The following is an 18,589-nucleotide window of genomic DNA, read 5'->3' on the forward strand; positions in this document are numbered from 1 at the left end:
TCATGTTTTCTGTTGCAGTGAGTTTTAATTGAAATAGAAAACAAATAAAAGGGTTGAGAATGATTGTTAATCCATCAGGATCACATTTATTGGCACAAATGTTACAAAGGTCTGTAAAGCGCAACAAATACCCTTTTCATGGGCTGGAAAAGGCAACAAATAATTCTTCCGCTGTAGGCCAAGTGCCAAAACGCATAAACACTGTTATAACTGTCCATGAACAATGGAGACAGGACACCTTTTGGATTTGAGATATCAATAATGGTCATTTCCACCGCATGGTACTGCATCGTACGGCTCGTCTCAACTCGGCTTTACTCCGCTCTCGACCTGATAGTGTCTGCTCCGCCCACAACTGGTCGTCATAGCGAGCGCACATCTTCCCTCTGCTTGTAACGTTAAAATTAAATCCCTGCACGGAACCTTTAAACTGTTATGAAATGCTGGTGCCTCTATATCAGGGGTGCCCAACCTTTTTTGACCCAAGATCTACCTTTCAAGTAGCCAGCCTCCCGAGATCTACCAGTCCAGTTTCAACATCGCAAACGGACACACATCGTTTCCAGCCTGCAGTAACTAACCTCACAACACTTTTTCGTTGTCCCACAACCACTTGACATTAGGGCTGTGAATCTTCACTGGCCTCATGATTCGATTCGATTACGATTCAGAGGGCTACGATTCGATTCGATTACGATTATCTCGATGCATCTGAAATCGATGCATCAATTTTCCCCCCCAATACACAATTTATTTTTTCTCACTTTCTTTTTTCTCACTGTGTGGCTACTTTTAAAATAAAAGTGCATTTGGAATTGCATTGTTTTATGATCCATAATTATAAACAACTGCATGTACTTCATTATATGATTATTATTATTATTATTATTTTTTATAATCGATTTTTGACACCCCTCGCGATCGACCTGGGGTCAGTCCGCGGTCGACCAGTAGACCGGGATCGACTGGTTGGGCACCCCTGCTCTATATGATCTACATGAGCAAATGAGACTTATCAGCGAGGAGATTGGATATTTCTTTACATGCCTTAGCTGTGTGTCTCAGTACAGCAGAGGATGGGGAGTAGGGTCAACAGGGAGGAGAGCAGCCGGGCTCAAATGAAAACGGCCATCTTGTTAAGGCTGAGAAAGGAGATCGATTCTTCTTTCACAAGAGGCTGATGAAGCACAGATAGTATATGGCTGAAGGCAGCACAAGACTGCTGGAAATAACAGGAGAGTTTGGGAAATAATGTTTTACACACAAGAGAAACTGGTATCCAGAGACACAGTAAACATGATTCTGCCTGACCAATCAGTCGTCTGCAGTGTTTTTCACGTCACCGTGTGGTACCAGGTCCACAGCCGTGGGACCTCGACAGAGGTGGTACTAGAAAAAGTACGACTCAACCCGGGCTGTCCCGGTTTTTTACCAGTGGAAAGCTACAAAAAAGCAAGTCGAGCCGGGCCAATACCAGCGGTGGAAATGGGCCATTAGTCTCCCAGAAACATCTGAGTCCAGCATTCGACCGGTCTGTCTGTTCACATGTTGCTGATGTAGTCTGCCATGGTGCCCCTGGATCTCCAACTGTCGATCCGGAAGTCACAGGCTGGACGGAGTTTCCTCAGTGCAGCGTGCCACAGCTCCAGGTCTCGGTCCCACGGGTTTCTCCTGAGGTCAAGGGTCACTCGATGCGGTGGGCGATGTCTCTCCATCTGCCGGCCCAACTCCAGCAGCTCGGCAGGTTGAATGAAGTTGGAGCTGTTTAGGGCAAAAAGACAACAAGCAGAAATGTCTGTACACAACATGATATCCTATATAGCACTTCTATATGAGCATCACATACATGTATACATGCACGCACACACCATCAATCCTGACCCGTAACACGCCAACAACACAACTCCAGCACTGTAAATGGGGTTATTGCGCAGGTCTGTAAGTATGGAAAATGATTTTCTTCATTTTCAGGCCAGAAAATGTTTGGAAATTACGAGAACATTCATTAAGTATTTTATTGTGTTCTAATTAGGCTATACTTTTTGCGAGAAAAACACTTCATGACCACACTTTCGTGATATGTACGTGTGTTTGGTCATTCAATAAATCATTTTTGACCACTGTTGCCAAGAGACTCATTCTGAAGGAGTGGAAGTCCTCCTCTCTACCCTCTTTTCGGGTATGGCTGATGGACATGATTTCTGTTATACAGATGGAGAGACTCAGGTCCCTGAGGACCAACTCGCTTGGGAGGTTCTCAACTATCTGGGAACAGTTTCTGGCGCACTTTGACGAGGTTAAGAGCGACAGGTGACTGAGGGTGGGGGTGATGGTTGGCTTGCCCGGCTGGTGTCTTGTGGACCCCTTGCGTGAAATCCCAAGCACTTTATCCATTACATACATAAGCGCCTTGAGCAGCTGATAGCACCACATTGCAATGTTCAATGTCAATGATGTATGTATGCTTCTTTTTTCTTTAAATATAGAAAAAATTAATAAATTTTATAACACAAATTCTTCACATGATTTATTTCTGGCCTACAACACCTTTAACCGGTCAACTGATGAATCAGTCTAGAAGTTAACACTTACCTGATGTCCAGCTTTGTCACTTTGCTTGGTGAGGATCCTGTGAAGAGTTCAGCCAGTACAGGCACACTCTTGGCTGTTGATGCAAGCAGTGGTTTGATTTGACATTGCTGAAACATTTCTACATGGAATACTAAATGAAGTAGAGATACACCAATAGCACTTCCTACTAATACCAAATACCAACCACTATACAACATTCATTTAACTCTTCTTTATTGACTAATAATGTCAATTTGCTTTGATTTATGGCACATTACAAATGTTAGTATTGTTGTACCCTATTTTAGCCTGGTATCACCCCAATTCCCAATGGAGGAGGTGGAGAGGGAGCAGAACAGGTAGAATATACTGTGGCTGGGCGATATGGTCATGAATAGTCACAAGAAGGGACAGTAAAGACGGGAAACAGGGGAATGTGGGGGAAGAGAGAGCAAGGAAAGGGAGAGGGGGGTGTGGGGGAGGAGGGAGCAGGGAACAGGGAATGTGGGGGAGGAGAGAGCAGGGGAAGGGTGGAAGAGGAGAGCAGAACAGATATAGAATATAGAATATACTGTGGTTGGGCGATATGGTTTTAGCAATCAGGTTATGTATTTTACTTATCAGGTGAAAAGAGCCACTGAATAAGCAAGAAACGAATTGACATTTATCGCCCAGCCCCAGGGCATAGGCTACAGCTCTAGGGCATACAGCAGCCAGCTACTCATCTCGCTGCAGCGGCCGAGGTAGCAGCGGCACACTGGAACCAGCAGCAGAGCGGCCAGGCCAAATGAGCAACAGCTCAGACAATCTGACTGCTCTAGCCAGTCTGGGTGTGGGTGAGAGAGGACACACTCTGACTGCTCTAGCCAGTCTGGGTGTGGGTGAGAGAGGACACACTCTGACTGCTCTAGCCAGTCTGGGTGTGGGTGAGGGTGAGAGAGGACACACTCTGACTGCTCTAGCCAGTCTGGGTGTGGGTGAGAGAGGACACACTCTGACTGCTCTAGCCAGTCTGGGTGTGGGTGAGAGAGGACACACTCTGACTGCTCTAGCCAGTCTGGGTGTGGGTGAGAGAGGACACACTCTGACTGCTCTAGCCAGTCTGGGTGTGGGTGAGAGAGGACACTCTCTGACTGCTCTAGCCAGTCTGGGTGTGGGTGAGAGAGGACACTGACTGCTCTAGCCAGTCTGGGTGTGGGTGAGAGAGGACACTCTCTGACTGCTCTAGCCAGTCTGGGTGTGGGTGAGAGAGGACACTCTCTGACTGCTCTAGCCAGTCTGGGTGTGGGTGAGAGAGGACACTCTCTGACTGCTCTAGCCAGTCTGGGTGTGGGTGAGAGGACACTCTCTTACCAATGCGGTTCTGAGCCAGGCTGAGTGTGTGGAGAGAAGTCACTCTCTTCAGAGAGTCCACCAGTTGCTGTAAACGTTCCTCCTTGTTGCTGCATCTCTCCAGGAGCCGGCAGTCTCTCAACGACAGCTCTGATAGTGGGGGAGAAAACACACACTGTAACACACTAAACGACAGCTCTGATAGTGGGGGAGAAAACACACACTGTAACACACTAAACGACAGCTCTGATAGTGGGGGAGAAAACACACACGGTAACACACTAAACGACAGCTCTGATAGTGGGGGAGAAAACACACTGTAACACATTAAATGACAGCTCAGATAGTGGGGGAGAAAACACACTGTAACACACTAAACGACAGCTCTGATAGTGGGGGAGAAAACACACACGGTAACACACTAAATGACAGCTCTGATAGTGGGGGAGAAAACACACACACTGTAACACACTAAACGACAGCTCTGACAGTGGGGGAGAAAACACACACACTGTAACACACTTAACGACAGCTCTGATAGTGGGGGAGAAAACACACACTGTAACACACTAAATGACAGCTCTGATAGTGGGGGAGAAAACACTAACACATGGGGGAGAAAACACTAACACACATATCTGATAGTGAGGGAGAAAACAATGTAACACACAGCTTTAACCAGCTCAGTGGCCTTGTGGTCTGAGTGTCCGCCCTGAGACTGGGAGGTTGTGAGTTCGATCCCCGGCCGAGTCATACCAAAGACTATAAAAATGGGACCCATTGCCTCCCTGCTTGGCACTCAGCATCAAAATGGTTGGAATTGGGGGGTTAGATCACCATATGATTCCAGAGCGCGGCACTGCTGCTGCTCACCGCTCCCCCAGGGGATGGGTCAAATGCGGAGAACAAATTTTGCACACTGGTGTGTGACAATCGTTGGGACTTTACCTTACCTTTACCTTTCAGAGTGGGGGAGAAAACATTTTCTCCCCCCCTATCAGAGCTGTGTGTTAGTGTGTTTTCTCACCTACTATCAGAGCTTTTGTGTTACAGTGCAGTACACTCAGAATCCTGATTTAAAGGACTGATGTGTATATCACAAGTAACCCTAATCCTCTTTGCTAGTTTTACATTGTGTGTGGTGTAAAAATAAATAAATAAAGAAATTAATTAATAAAATTCAGGCCGACCCTAAGGTTGGGAACCACTGCACTATGGAGAGATGTAAAAATGGATGGTCTACGTAAAAGTGATCATGAACTGGTTTAAAGTTAAGGAAATCACGTTATGTTTGAAACCAATTTTCTTTACAGAGCAAAAGAGCCACTGTGATTGAGAACCAACTCTATACATGATAAAAGAATATACGAGTTAGTTTGGATATATTGATACCACATTTAGTTGCCGATAGCGGTTAATGATCACTGATCCTGTCAATCTCTTTCACTGAATAATATGAACCCAGATGGTTTCTGATAGTTTGAGGTTACAGGGTGGAAAAAAGTATATAATATATTTCTCTAAAAGAGAGACATCTCTGTGAAAAAGGAAGAAACTCGATTTGCTTTCCTTTGATAAAACGTGTGGCTTTTTGTGTTGGATTTTAGATTAAGATATTACCTTCCAACATGCAGTTTCTGAGTAGACTCAGGATCTCAGGGAGACAATCAGCCAGGTTGATGTCCTCCAAGTCGAGCCTCCTTAAGTGTAGATTTGATTCTAAAACAACAACACCACACACACACACACTTCATATCAAACTCTCGACGGGTGGAAACCAACAACTCAAGTCCCTGTCTGTCCAGACTCATACAAGCACAGATACCTTGAAGCCCACAGCACAGTGGTGGGGCCATTCAGCCTTATGGCAGTTTAAGACTGTTTCGGGGGACCTCAATAACATGGCTAATCCTATTCAAGCCTAACCCTACCCTCCCACCACCCACATACACCAAGCCAAGCCACTCCTCTATCCACCCCTCGAACCTAGACTTATGACCTTCCTATCCCTACTAGCTATGGCCCCTTTCCCTGAGCCCCACCCCCTCCACACACACACACACACACACACACCCCTAGACACTCCCCTTACCCACCCCTCAAACCCCAACTCTCTCTCTGACCTTCCTTTCCCAGATTTATCATTGGGTGCTCCTTCTTACGCTGTTGTTTCCTTGTCGTTTTGTCCACCAACGAGGACCATGTTGGAAACAATGTTTAAGTACGCTTTTATGTGTTATCCCCTGGGATGTACTTTTGTCTGTACCTTTAGGGGACATTCAGACCAAAAGCGTTTTTGGAGGTGCCAGCGTCTTTCTGCAATTCATTCTCTATGTAAGGACGCGCTAAACGTGCTCCTCTTTTAATGAACGCACCTGGCGTTTCAGCGCTGGTGGCGTCTGTTGTTTTTGGAGGAGCGCTGTGGGCGTTTTAAAGCTGAAAAAAGTTGAACATTAGAGGAAAAGCGCCCTGCTCGTTTTTTTCACTCTTCCTACCTTTTCTCCTCCCGAGGGATTTTCAACCTCTGCTGCTGCCAGAATTCGCAAATAATCTGGCTTTCATGTTGACAGTCAACAACATCAAACAGACAAAATCAGCTGGCTACCGTCCGTGTGGTCGTTGTCTCGTCAACTCTAGTGTGCGCGACTGCAGGGGAAAATAAAACGGAGCGCCAAAAAAAATGCTCCGTGCGCTGTGTTTTGTGCACAATGGAAGCGCTCTCGACATGATTTTCATAGCGTTCTGAGTGAAAGAAACGCTTTTGGTGTGAATGTCCCCTTACCCAATCAAATCAATCAATCAATCATTACCTGACACAGTGGTGAGAAGCTGATGGGGTGAGGAACCAGCTGATAGCCTGATCTCAGACACCTGAAGTGATGCGAGACGTGGACAGCGCTTCAGCACAGACGTGATGCTGTGTAGATCTATCTCTTGGGTGACTTGTACTCCGACTGACAGCTTTTCAAGAGGCAGCTCTGTGGAAAGAACGCTAACAGCATCAAACTGTTTGTGCCTTTGTGAGCAGACAGAAGAAGAGGCAATTACTCCATTATTGGCCCAATTAAACATTTGGCACAGCGTGCGTTCACAGTCTGTACCGCTCTTGTGTTGCGTTGCGCTCCTCGGCCGGTTCCTAACCGCATGGCCGCAGTCCCACGGGAGGACCAGCACGCTGAGGGAGCGTAGTTTGGGGCTGGCGTCCAGCAGCGTCTCCGTGAACGCCGCGTCGTGCAGGAGCGCCAAGCTCAGGTTGGCCAGGGAGCTGCCCGACGTGTCGGACAGCTGTTTGAGGGACCTCACAAAGTCCGAGCCGAAGAAGGTGTCGGGGCCGCCTAGTGATGTCACGACACCAGAACGTCAATCGATGCCAATACCAAGTTTAATAAATACAAATCAATAGTAGTATCAAATGTGGAGTATCACAAATATTACATTTGAATAGTGCTAGACCTGCAACGGTATAGCCTATCGACAGAAAATGGATCGTCAACTATTTTTGATAATCGATTAATTGTATAATTCATTGTATTGTTTCCCCAAAGCCGAAGATGACGTCCTCAAATATCTTCTTTTGTCCTGCCCAACAGTTCACAACCCAAAGATAATCAGTTTACTGTCATAGAAGACTAAATAAAAAGCAGAAAATATTCACATTTAAGAAGCTGGAACGAGGGAATTTTTGTTTGGTTTTTTCTTCATAAGAATTTCTCGAAACAATAAAAAAATATTGTTGCCAATTAATTTTTGGTCGATCGACTAATCGTTGCAGCGCTATTTGGGTGATTCAGACTTAATTATCAACTCGTACACTCATTTCCATCTTCAAGAGCAGCCAAACTCAACTCCATGGAGGGGGTGGATTCCAAGTAGCCTGGGTAAACCCAGCCCCCACGTGACCTGCTCTCAGACCTGTTCTCGACTAGTGAGCAGGGTCTGTCTGAGAGCAGGTCACTGGGGGATGGGTTTACCCAGGCTAGATTCCAAGGTCTGGACCCAGGCTCTTAAAGGAGAATTTCATTTTTTTTTTAACCTTCGTTATTTCGAATCCCACATAGGTTACGCCAAACCCCACATAGGTTACGCTAAAACCACCACCGCAAAGCGTGTACCTGTAGTTGGCCAGCCGGCAGGAAAGTATCGCGGGACTTCACGAGACTTGGTGACCGAGATCACGTTTGAGGTAATTTGATCCCTGTGAGAGTCCAGGAAATGGCCTGGGGCGAAATATCACTCTGGTGGATGTTGAGGGATCACATTATTACGATATGTGGCAAAAACGGGAATAAAAATAGCTATTTAGATGCAGGAAAGACAGGCTCACACATTTTACAACTGACTTGGACGCTATTGATCTCAAAACAACGCTAGGACGGCCAGAAACGCCGCAGACATCGCTGGGTGAGTGGCCAAATCACAATTATTGCCAGGAGATGGGTCCAGGTTAAAAAAAAACGAAATTCTCCTTTAAGTTTGCACTCTGAGGGGGCTCACATTGGAGTGTTCACATTATCCATTTCATTCAGGCTATCTGCATATTTTTAAGTACAAATTTAATGATGAAGCAGAGGTTATTATGCTGTCGAAGCCCTTAAGCATAAGTAGTTTCTGTATCTGCCGATTAGTCTACTTTTGTGTGTGTTAAGTGTGTGTGGATCTGGGATCTTATGGGGAAAAGTCAATGGGATTTTAGAATGGCGATTTCACTTACATGCATAAAATCTGTGGTTAGCAAAAGATGATGGGAGTGGTAATTTGGGTTCGGCAGGATAATCTTCACAAACGTGAATCACTTGTATGCCTTTTGAAGCTTTTTCTAAAAATGTCAATGATTTCAATGACAATGACAATGACTGCTCCTAAACCTGCCCCGCTTACTTCAACACCTGGGTGTGATTTTTCAATAAAACAAATACTAAAATTATCTCGTTCCCGCTTCTTAAATGTAAATATTTTTTGGTTTTAGTCTTTTATGACAGTAAACTGATTATTTTGTGGACTGTCTGTTGGTCAGGACAGAACAAAGACATTTGAGGATGTAATCTTGCTTTGGGGAAAATGTGATTGACATTTTTCACCATTTTGGGATATTTTATTATAGACTACTAAATGACTAATCGATTAGCCTACAACTTACGGCTTTGTAGAGTGAGAGAGCGAAGGCACAGCCAGGTGGGCAGGAAGGGTATGAGCACGTTGAGGATCTCTGGTCCAAAATCGGTCAGCTCCAGTGACTGGATCTGTCCCCGGGGACAGGCCTCTGGAGCGTGACCAACGGATGGAGAGAAGGTTTGACAAAGAACCTGAAGGTCCACAAGATGTAATTCCTCCTCCCCACATCCAGAATCCAGCTTTGGGCGCTTGCATGGGGTGGCGTGATCTCCGTCATTGTCACGAGACTCTGTCTCAGTGACCGGGCTACTGCTGGCCTCTCCTGCAGTGCCTGTAGCGCTGTTACTTGCCCTTACGCCATGCATCGACTTCACTTGATCCCGGTGATCTGCAGACTGAGATCCTCTACCGTTAAGAATCCAGGCCAGTACCGCTGGGTGTGGATATTTTATGTTGAGTTCTTTAGCTTCCCCGTGGTCTAGCATGCGGTGCAGGACATATAACATGTAGTTATTATTATAAGTCTTCATTTTCAAGAAGTGTGTGAAATCAACACACCTAACGCTCTTCTCCAAGATCTCCAGAAGAGGTCGTTGCTCAGTAGTCAAACTGCAAAGGAAATTGTTGTATCTCAAACGAAAACTTTTGAGGGATTTGGCCATGACCAAGAGGAGATGGTGGATGTTTACATTTGAGATGTGTTTGGCAAGGTTTTTGTGGTAGTGGCCATAGAAAATTAATTCAAAACACTTGCGCATGACTTCCTGCTTGCTTTCTTCTTCTGTGTCTATGTCTGTTGCCTGGAAGAAAACAGAAGACATGTCACACTTAAGGGATCAAGGTTTCACTACATAGGAGATTTTGAATCATGATCGAAATAAATCATGCCACCTACAGTGAACTGTAACTTCTTCTTATGTCCACTGAAGTCTAGCAGGATTGCGTCCCACCCAGAGTAAGTGGATATTCCTAAAAGGACACAAACCAAAAATTTAAAAAATTCTATATGGAAACTTTACGAATGGCCTCCTCGAATCTAAACAGGAAAGGAAAAAATACACAACACTGTTTTGCACTTTAACTTCAGTTGTTACCTCTGAGATTCAGGGCTGGCTGAATCTTATCCAGGGCACTTATGGTCAGATGAGGCAAGAGATCCTTTATGAGGGACGTCGGGAGCTCTGAGTTAAAACAAAGTAGAGTCGAGTTGAGTTTTATGGACAAATTACCGGTGTATATATTATAGACGGTTTCAACTAGACAACATCAACATTTGAAAATACCCCAGCTGACTTCCTGTTGCAGTGTTTGCTAGTACAATAACTGACAGGACATAAGCTAGCGTTAGGTTCCAAACGGTTCCCGAGCAACAGTTACACTACCGAGCTACTCTTCAAATTGCCACACATCTGTTACACCCAGGGTATCTACACGTACGTGACCACACATCTGTTACACCCAGACCCAGGGTATCTACACGTACGTGACCGTACCAAGAAGAGCGTTCATATCCAGAGCAGCAGCATGCTGTCTGGCAGCTTTGAGACACATGTTCTTCAGACTTGTCAGGCCCATGCTCAGTCTGCCGCCGGCTGCGGAACATCTAATTCCGTGTTCCCGCAGGAGCGCCTCAGCATAGGCTTCATGGCTTTGGAATGGACCAAAATCCATTCTCAAATATGTCCTGAAACGCAATTTCGAATGTGTCCTGTCTGCTGCTACTGCAACTAGCGTTAGCTACACTTGTTGTTGTTATTCTTCTTCTTCTTCGTTTAGTTTCCGGCAGCCTAGGCGCGGGTTAGTGCATTGCTGCCTCTTACTGGTGTAGATACGCCATTGCACCCTTTGCGACCAACAGGTCTGTGGTTCTCTGGTTTTGAGGAAGTGGACTACTTCACTTTATGTGAGCCACCCCGTCACTCAGCAGTGTTTTAAGGGAAAAGCTTTTACCTCCCAGCAGTGTCATTACAAAAGTATCATATTACATATTAGGCCTAACTCAGTAATATAACTTTACCATTAGGATTTCAGTAATATTATATCAGTTACTTTGTCAAGTAAGTTACAAATTGAATTCAACGTTTTTTTTAATCAAATCACATATTTAAATAAGGATACAATCATTTCCTAATCAAATTGTGTGTTTTTATGCAAACCACTATAGATGACAATAACAAAGGAAAAGGATAACGTTTAGAATTTTGGACGGTTTACACTGACTTCAAGATTCCAGAGTTCAGACTTCAAGGGGGCCTCAGTCCTCTGTTCACACTAGTTCCACTGGAGCACACACCTTTAGCCTATTGTTGGGGATTATGAATAGTTTTCACTTGGAACAAGATGGCTGTTATACTTTATTGTATGTATTGGATAAAAGAAACACACATCTTTCAAAACCTTGCAACATACATTATGCTAGCCTACATTAAACCAATGTAGGTATGTTGCCTTAACCATCCTTTATATAAAAGTGAGCAAGTGGGCAATATCTGTCTGTCTGTCTGTTTACATTTTTGTCCCACTGATGATGTCACATCATCAGTGATGTCATAAGATGATTTGGTCAATAATGATGTCACAATGTCTATGACATCATCAGTGATGTCATCAGTGACACCATTGAACCACTGGTTATATGCTATGCTATTATATTTCCCATCCACACAATCTGGAGGATCTTTCATACACCCATTCTTTGCAGTGTATATGCACACACCGAGTTTACTTATTAATGGCAAATACTTCATTGCTAAATGTAAATACATATAGGAAAATGTTAAACAATTAAAGTTATAAATTGGCCACCATGTTAAATGATTAAACCAAACAAAACAACAAAACCCCTGTGAATGGTACAGGGTCTGATATTTATTTATTGGGTATTCCTAACTTCTTGTCTCACTGGGAAAGGAACAAAGAAAGATCTGTTGTTATTTTTGACATTTGAATCATTTATTAAACCAACGTCCAATTACACTTCCAGAGTCTTCTCTCGGACACAGTGTGAGTGACAGTGGACAATAAGATACAACTGAAAAACCTTGAGGATTACGTCGAGGTGAGGAGCACAGAGCACATACCGTAGTAGCTGTCTCGCACCTTCTCTCCAATGTGGTTTTAATTACATGAATCATCAGAAGAACAGCATCGACACTGACTATCAATTGAACATTAGTAGGAACCAAGTAGAAAAAAAACAACAGTAGTCAGAAAAAAAAGATTAAAAAGAGCATCTTTATCTTTTTTTTTAAAGCTAAATATTGTAACACTTCTTTTATGTAAATTCTGTTTGTTTTACCTTGTATATTCTCATGTTTTTAGTAAATTCAAGTTGAAAAGAGTGAAGACCCTATTTCTGCATGCTAATTGGTTGATTTGCTGGGTCAATACCAACACACTCTCATTCCGACGGAGTCAAATACCGCCGCTTTGTCACGCACCTTGTGCGTCAGATATTGCCCCTGGGCGTCAGTATGAGATGCACACGGACACACTGTTTAAACAAGCAGGATGCACCTGGTCGGGCTGACGCTTTGGGGTTGGGGTGAGGTACAGGGGCATAGGCGGAGTTTGACTTTTAGCTCTGGGGGGGCCACTTCTGCAGGACACACACAAAATTTGGCCGTTTTACATTTGAAATTTTGCCCGTTTGAAGCCAGATTTAGAGGAATATCTAATTTTAAGGCTGGCATCATCATGGTCTCTCTCTAATTATTGTTTAATAAGTATAAGAATGGAAATATACAAAATATTAGAATATGAGTAGAATTACAGAACATTAATACTCATTATTGTATGTTTAGTAATGTAATGTATATTATATAGTGCTTCACTGTTCACTGTTGCTTTTGACCGTGCTCAAAGACACTTTACAAATACAGAATAAAACAACTTTAAAGAGAGAAAATATTAAAATAGATGAGAGAGAGAGAAATATTATAGGTCAAAAGCAACAGTGAAAAGTTTTTTTTTGGAAAGATGACATAATGAGTATGAAAGACAATGAGTTTTGGCCTGTCAGATGTGACTGGGGAGGGCATTCCAGAGGGAGGGGGCGGCTGCAGCAAGGCCCTGTCAGAGGCCCCCCTGTCACAGCTTTAGCAAAGAGATACCTGTGATTCTTATCAAAGTGGATATCAATTGTATGATCCTATTCAGCCAGACAGTGAGATGGAGCTTTACAATGGTGAGCATTTTTTTTTAAACGACTGGGGGGCATGTACAGGGGGGTAATTTGGGTTGGGTTTAAGCACTGGGGAAGGGTCTCCAGGTTGGGTTTAGGCACGGAGGGTGTACTGGGGAAGGGTCTCCAGCTCGGGTTTAGGCACGGGGGAAGGGTCTCCTGGGGAAGGGTCTCCAGGTTGGATTTAGATACTGGGGAAGGGTCTCCAGGTTGGGTTTAGGCATGGGGGGTCTACTGGGGAAGGGTCTCCAGGTTGGATTTAGATACTGGGTAAGGGTCTCCAGGTTGGGTTTAGGCATGGGGGAAGGGTCTCCTGGGGAAGGGTCTCCAGGTTGGATTTAGATACTGGGGAAGGGTCTCCAGGTTGGGTTTAGGCACGGGGGGGTCTACTGGGGAAGGGTCTCCAGGTTGGATTTAGATACTGGGGAAGGGTCTCCAGGTTGGGTTTAGGCATGGGGGGTCTACTGGGGAAGGGTCTCCAGGTTGGATTTAGATACTGGGTAAGGGTCTCCAGGTTGGGTTTAGGCACAGGGGAAGGGTCTCCTGGGGAAGGGTCTCCAGGTTGGATTTAGATACTGGGGAAGGGTCTCCAGGTTGGGTTTAGGCACGGGGGGTCTACTGGGGAAGGGTCTCCAGGTTGGATTTAGATACTGGGTAAGGGTCTCCAGGTTGGGTTTAGGCACAGGGGAAGGGTCTCCTGGGGAAGGGTCTCCAGGTTGGATTTAGATACTGGGGAAGGGTCTCTAGGTTGGGTTTAGGCACGGGGGGTCTACTGGGGAAGGGTCTCCAGGTTGGATTTAGATACTGGGGAAGGGTCTCCAGGTTGGGTTTAGGCACGGGGGGTCTACTGGGGAAGGGTCTCCAGGTTGGGTTTAGATACTGGGTAAGGGTCTCCAGGTTGGGTTTAGGCACAGGGGAAGGGTCTCCTGGGGAAGGGTCTCCAGGTTGGATTTAGATACTGGGGAAGGGTCTCCAGGTTGGGTTTAGATACTGGGTAAGGGTCTCCTGGGGAAGGGTCTCCAGGTTGGATTTAGATACTGGGGAAGGGTCTCCAGGTTGGGTTTAGATACTGGGTAAGGGTCTCCTGGGGAAGGGTCTCCAGGTTGGATTTAGATACTGGGGAAGGGTTGGGTTTAGGCACTGATAGCCACTTGGTTGGGGTTAGGGTTTGGATATTGTGGGATGGGGGTTGTTGTTGGTGTAGAGGGCTGTTTCAGGGTTGGGGATGATTGTGTTTGTATCTTCTTATTGACTACTTGTATTTTTGTATTCTTTTAATGTGTAATGATTGTGTTTGTGTACTCTATTGTTTTCTATAGGCTGAAAATAGCAATTTGCTAGAACCTGGTACAGTACATATCTCCTTCTTCTACACGGTTAATGTTCAATGTACATTGTCCCCATTTCAAAAAATACATAATAAATTCATTCAGGGTCTCCAGGGGAAGGCTCCGGCTTAGGGTTTCCAGGGGAAGAACCCTTTCGGGGGTTTCAGACTTGGTCGGTGGTCTTCCCCTCAGGGAAGTGGGGGGTGGGGGGGGGGGGGGGGGCTCAATATCCCACGCACAAGGTGTGTGACAAAGCAGTGGTATTTGATGCCATCGGAGTGAGAACGGGCTGGCCAATACAGGACAGCACTGCATTCTAGTCTATCTACAACCATCTCTTACAGAAACAAATACACTCACACAAACCTGCCACACACACACACACACACACACACACACACACACTCACACATACTGTCGTAACATATTTTATTTTTTCTTCTTCTTCTTTTTGAAAGACCTGGCTATCTCCGAGGCTTCTGATTCTCTAAGCTGTTTTAGGCTCGGATAATAATAATAATAAAAAATCCCACCCCCCGCCCCCCCATTAGGCTAGATTCATACTTTCCAGAGAAGTCACATGGGGGGGGGGGGAGTTCATTCTCTCCATTGATTCATACATATTCTCCCACCCTTCAATTAGTTGTTTGCGAGATTTTGGCCATTTATTGATCCATTCGTTAGGAAAGCTGAACAGACGCGTAGAACTCGCGTAGACGTGAACGTGAGTTTTGAAGCGAGCGATTGCCAAAAATGACGGACACCGTGTTCAGTAGAAGGAAAGTGACAAAGTTACAATAATGAAAGCTGCACTAGTCCACTTTGCACAGTGGAAGTAGGAGGCAAAACTTCCTCCTAATACAGAGAAATCCGGTAAGGCGACGTCAGTAAACCGCTTCATACCAAAGGAAACCAAAAAGACGAGAGTGGTAAATCCAGTGGGACATAAATCCGACATTACGCCGATGATACAGGCATATTGTTGACAGAAAATCTTTAGCTAGCGCAGCTTTACGAAAGTGTCTGTGCAACGTACCATGAACAACACTCCGAATTGCCCAAAAAGAAACTGTTCTTTTCCTCCAGACAAAGCACTTCTTCTTGGAGTATGAATCAGACCTAAAGGCTACAGGTATCCGGGTTGAAAAACACTTTCTGGTAGCTTCATGGCTGATGGGCAGGAACCTCCTAAATGGGTTTAACACATTACCACTTCTAGACCTTGGTCAATGTGAGCAAATCATTTTTCCAAGACAGAAAAAAAAAATCAAATGAAACAACCCCCACCCTGTTACATTTACTGCCACAGATGTTAACACTGTTACGCTATGATGCTTTTTCCCTCTCTTGTTTCAGTAGTCTGTATATACTTGTTTTACATAGTCTGTCTGTACAGTGGTTCAATGTACATGTTATGTAAGTGGGGGGGGGGGGGGGGGGGGTGTTGGCAGTGGAGTGAGCTGCATGTTAAAGACACAGCCATACACCCTCACTTCATTCACAAAGAAACAAAAATCGGAAAGATTAACTGTGAAAGTGAGAACGAGAGTCGCATTTGGACTTTCAGGGTTGGAAGTCAGTGATGTCCCAGGGTGGTGTGTGTATGTCCCAGGGTGGTGTGTGTATGTCCCAGGATGGTGTGTGTATGTCCCAGGATGGTGTGTGTCTGTGTCTCAATAGATAAGATCATCCACAACCATCCCTTTTAATGTGTCACAAAAAAAAGAAGAATCAAGTAGATCACAGCAGGACTGGACGTTCACATGTTCACACGTTCACACTGCAGAGCCACATCATAACATGTATGATCTTCACACGTTCACACTGCAGAGCCACATCATAACATGTATGTGCCCGGCTGCCATATTGAAAATCACAGCACGCACCCAGGCCGTCACACGCTTACACTCATGTGCCAAAAATAAAAAAACAACAACAGATAAGACACTGGAGCCTACAATAGCCTTCAATAACATCTTGAGAAGGCAATAAGGATAATCTCGCTCAAATAAATAGAAATAAATAAAATCATATAAAAAGATCATGTGGGTTAAAAAACATAAAAACTCTGTTAAATACAGCAAAAAAAACAAAAACACAAATGAATAAGAAATAAACAGTATTTGCTTACGGACAAAGATCCGAGAGACAGACAGGTTCAGTTTTGTAAACGATGACAGACAGAGGAAGACAGACACGCACATGGACAGGTAGAGAGACATGGACATGGACAGGTAGAGACATGGACAGGACATGGACACGGACAGGTAGACACATTCACAAATCATTAGTGAGCAGGAAGGCCGGACGAGGCTCAGCCGCGGCGAGAGTGGAGGGGTCGTCCAGGGTTATGTGGGTAAGTGTTGACCTCTGTAGGGGTCGTCCAGGGTTATGTGGGGAAGTGTTGACCTCTGTAGGGGTCGTCCAGGGTTATGTGGGGAAGTGTTGACCTCTGTAGGGGTCGTCCAGGGTTATGTGGGGAAGTGTTGACCTCTGTAGGGGTCGTCCAGGGTTATGTGGGGAAGTGTTGACCTCTGTAGGGGTCGTCCAGGGTTATGTGGGGAAGTGTTGACCTCTGTAGGGGTCGTCCAGGGTTATGTGGGGAAGTGTTGACCTCTGTAGGGGTCGTCCAGGGTTATGTGGGGAAGTGTTGACCTCTGTAGGGGTCGTCCAGGGTTATGTGGGGAAGTGTTGACCTCTGTAGGGATCGGTTGGACGGATGGGTGGAGGATGGGGGGGGGGGTACCGTGGGTGAAACCAGCAGTTCTCAAATCCCTCGCAGGAAGTACGAGCTGTGGAAACGTCTCTTCCTAGGTGGGACCTTGTTGGCAGTGCTGCAGTAATTTCCTCTATCTGTTGTCGATGGGCCTCGGGGGGGGGAGGGTGGAGGGGGCGTGTTGAGGTTGGGGTGGGAGGGGGCGTGTTGAGGTTGGGGGGGGAATGATTGGCCGGTAGCACCTATGAGTGTGGACAAACAGTACCAGGCAGATTTTTTCAAGATAGGCCAACTTTTGTGAGATTGGCCTGTTGGTCACTTAAGCGATGAGGACACAGATGCCAAAATCACCCACATGTCCTTGATAGATCATTGGCTTCAGTGATCAATTAGACATAGTACAAAAGCCAATGACGTTGCGGTTTGTCTTATGGCTTTAAGCCACGTTTAGGCCGTCCCTGACTAAATGTTGACGCCATAACCAATGATCTGTGAGATAGCCTCTTGGACGAAGGAGTAAAGTGTGTGGCAGTGACTCGGACATTGTGAGACACATCGGTGCCGTTTGGCTGCTCTGAGGTGCGCTTGTTTTTGCGTCTGCATCTTCATTTTGAAAGCGTCAGCTCATGTTGGACACAGCCTCATCTTTTCAACAACAATGTAATGTGTGTGGACTTTACTTTGATCACAGTGGACAATCTGTCGTGATACACGCAAAAAGACGGATGAAATCGGACGTTTTAGGTTCTAAGTTGTGAATATCTGGTGTTGCGTGTACTAAAAAAGAACAAGGGTGGGTAGGAGGTGGCAGGTGCCCCCCCCTCCCCAAATCAGCTACAAGAAACTGTGGGATGCAATGCTGAGCACTGGAGTGTGTGTGTGTGTGTGTGTGTGTGTGTGTGTGTGTGTGTGTGTGTGTGTGTGTGTGTGTGTGTGTGTGGTCTGTGTGTGTGTGTGTGTGTGTGTGTGTGTGTGTGTGTGTGTGTGGTGTCCCTGTGCTGGGGTAAGGTTGCAGGAGCCTGGCCTGAAAGGGGGTTAAAGGGATTGCGGGGGCGGGGGGGGGGGAGGCTTCGGGGGGAGAGAGAGAGATGGAGGGGGAGAGGCTAAAGAGTGGATGTTGGATGGTGGGGGGGCTATAGCACTGTGTCCATGAAGCTGGTGTCCAGGCGCTGGATGAGCACCCTGATGAAGGACATCTCCTTGCGGGTGTTCTCGAAGATGATGCGGGGGTCGTCTGACTGGCAGCGCAGGCAGTTTGGAGCCATCACCATGGCCAGGTTGTTTATATCCATCTTGGTGATGGACACATTGGCAGTCTGGGCAAATACCTGCAGCAATCATCAGATT

General features: G+C 45.6%; 2 protein-coding genes across 2 annotated transcripts in view; both read right to left on the reverse strand.

Annotated features, from left to right (window-relative positions):
- Positions 1-149: 149 nt before the first annotated feature.
- On the reverse strand, positions 150-9,292 carry lrrc41 (leucine rich repeat containing 41; the record flags this gene model as incomplete). Its single annotated transcript, XM_083647377.1, has 8 exons — positions 150-1,761; positions 2,593-2,665; positions 3,925-4,053; positions 5,524-5,622; positions 6,714-6,881; positions 7,005-7,238; positions 9,041-9,233; positions 9,269-9,292. The coding sequence occupies 8 exons, from the start codon at positions 9,290-9,292 to the stop codon at positions 1,542-1,544; spliced, it is 1,140 nt and encodes a 379-aa protein (XP_083503503.1). The 3' UTR covers positions 150-1,541.
- A 9,083-nt stretch (positions 9,293-18,375) lies between these two features.
- Positions 18,376-18,589, reverse strand: part of LOC310786207 (rho GTPase-activating protein 39-like) — a gene marked incomplete at both ends in the record, with an annotated part of 47,976 nt that continues 47,762 nt past the window's right edge. The window contains one exon of the mRNA XM_083647378.1: positions 18,376-18,570. Coding sequence (XP_083503504.1) covers positions 18,376-18,570 — 195 coding nt within the window. The remainder of the gene's footprint in view (positions 18,571-18,589) is intronic.

Source organism: Poromitra crassiceps (assembly GCF_964638095.1).
Source record: "Poromitra crassiceps genome assembly, chromosome: 12".
In the NCBI taxonomy this organism is placed as follows: domain Eukaryota; kingdom Metazoa; phylum Chordata; class Actinopteri; order Beryciformes; family Melamphaidae; genus Poromitra; species Poromitra crassiceps.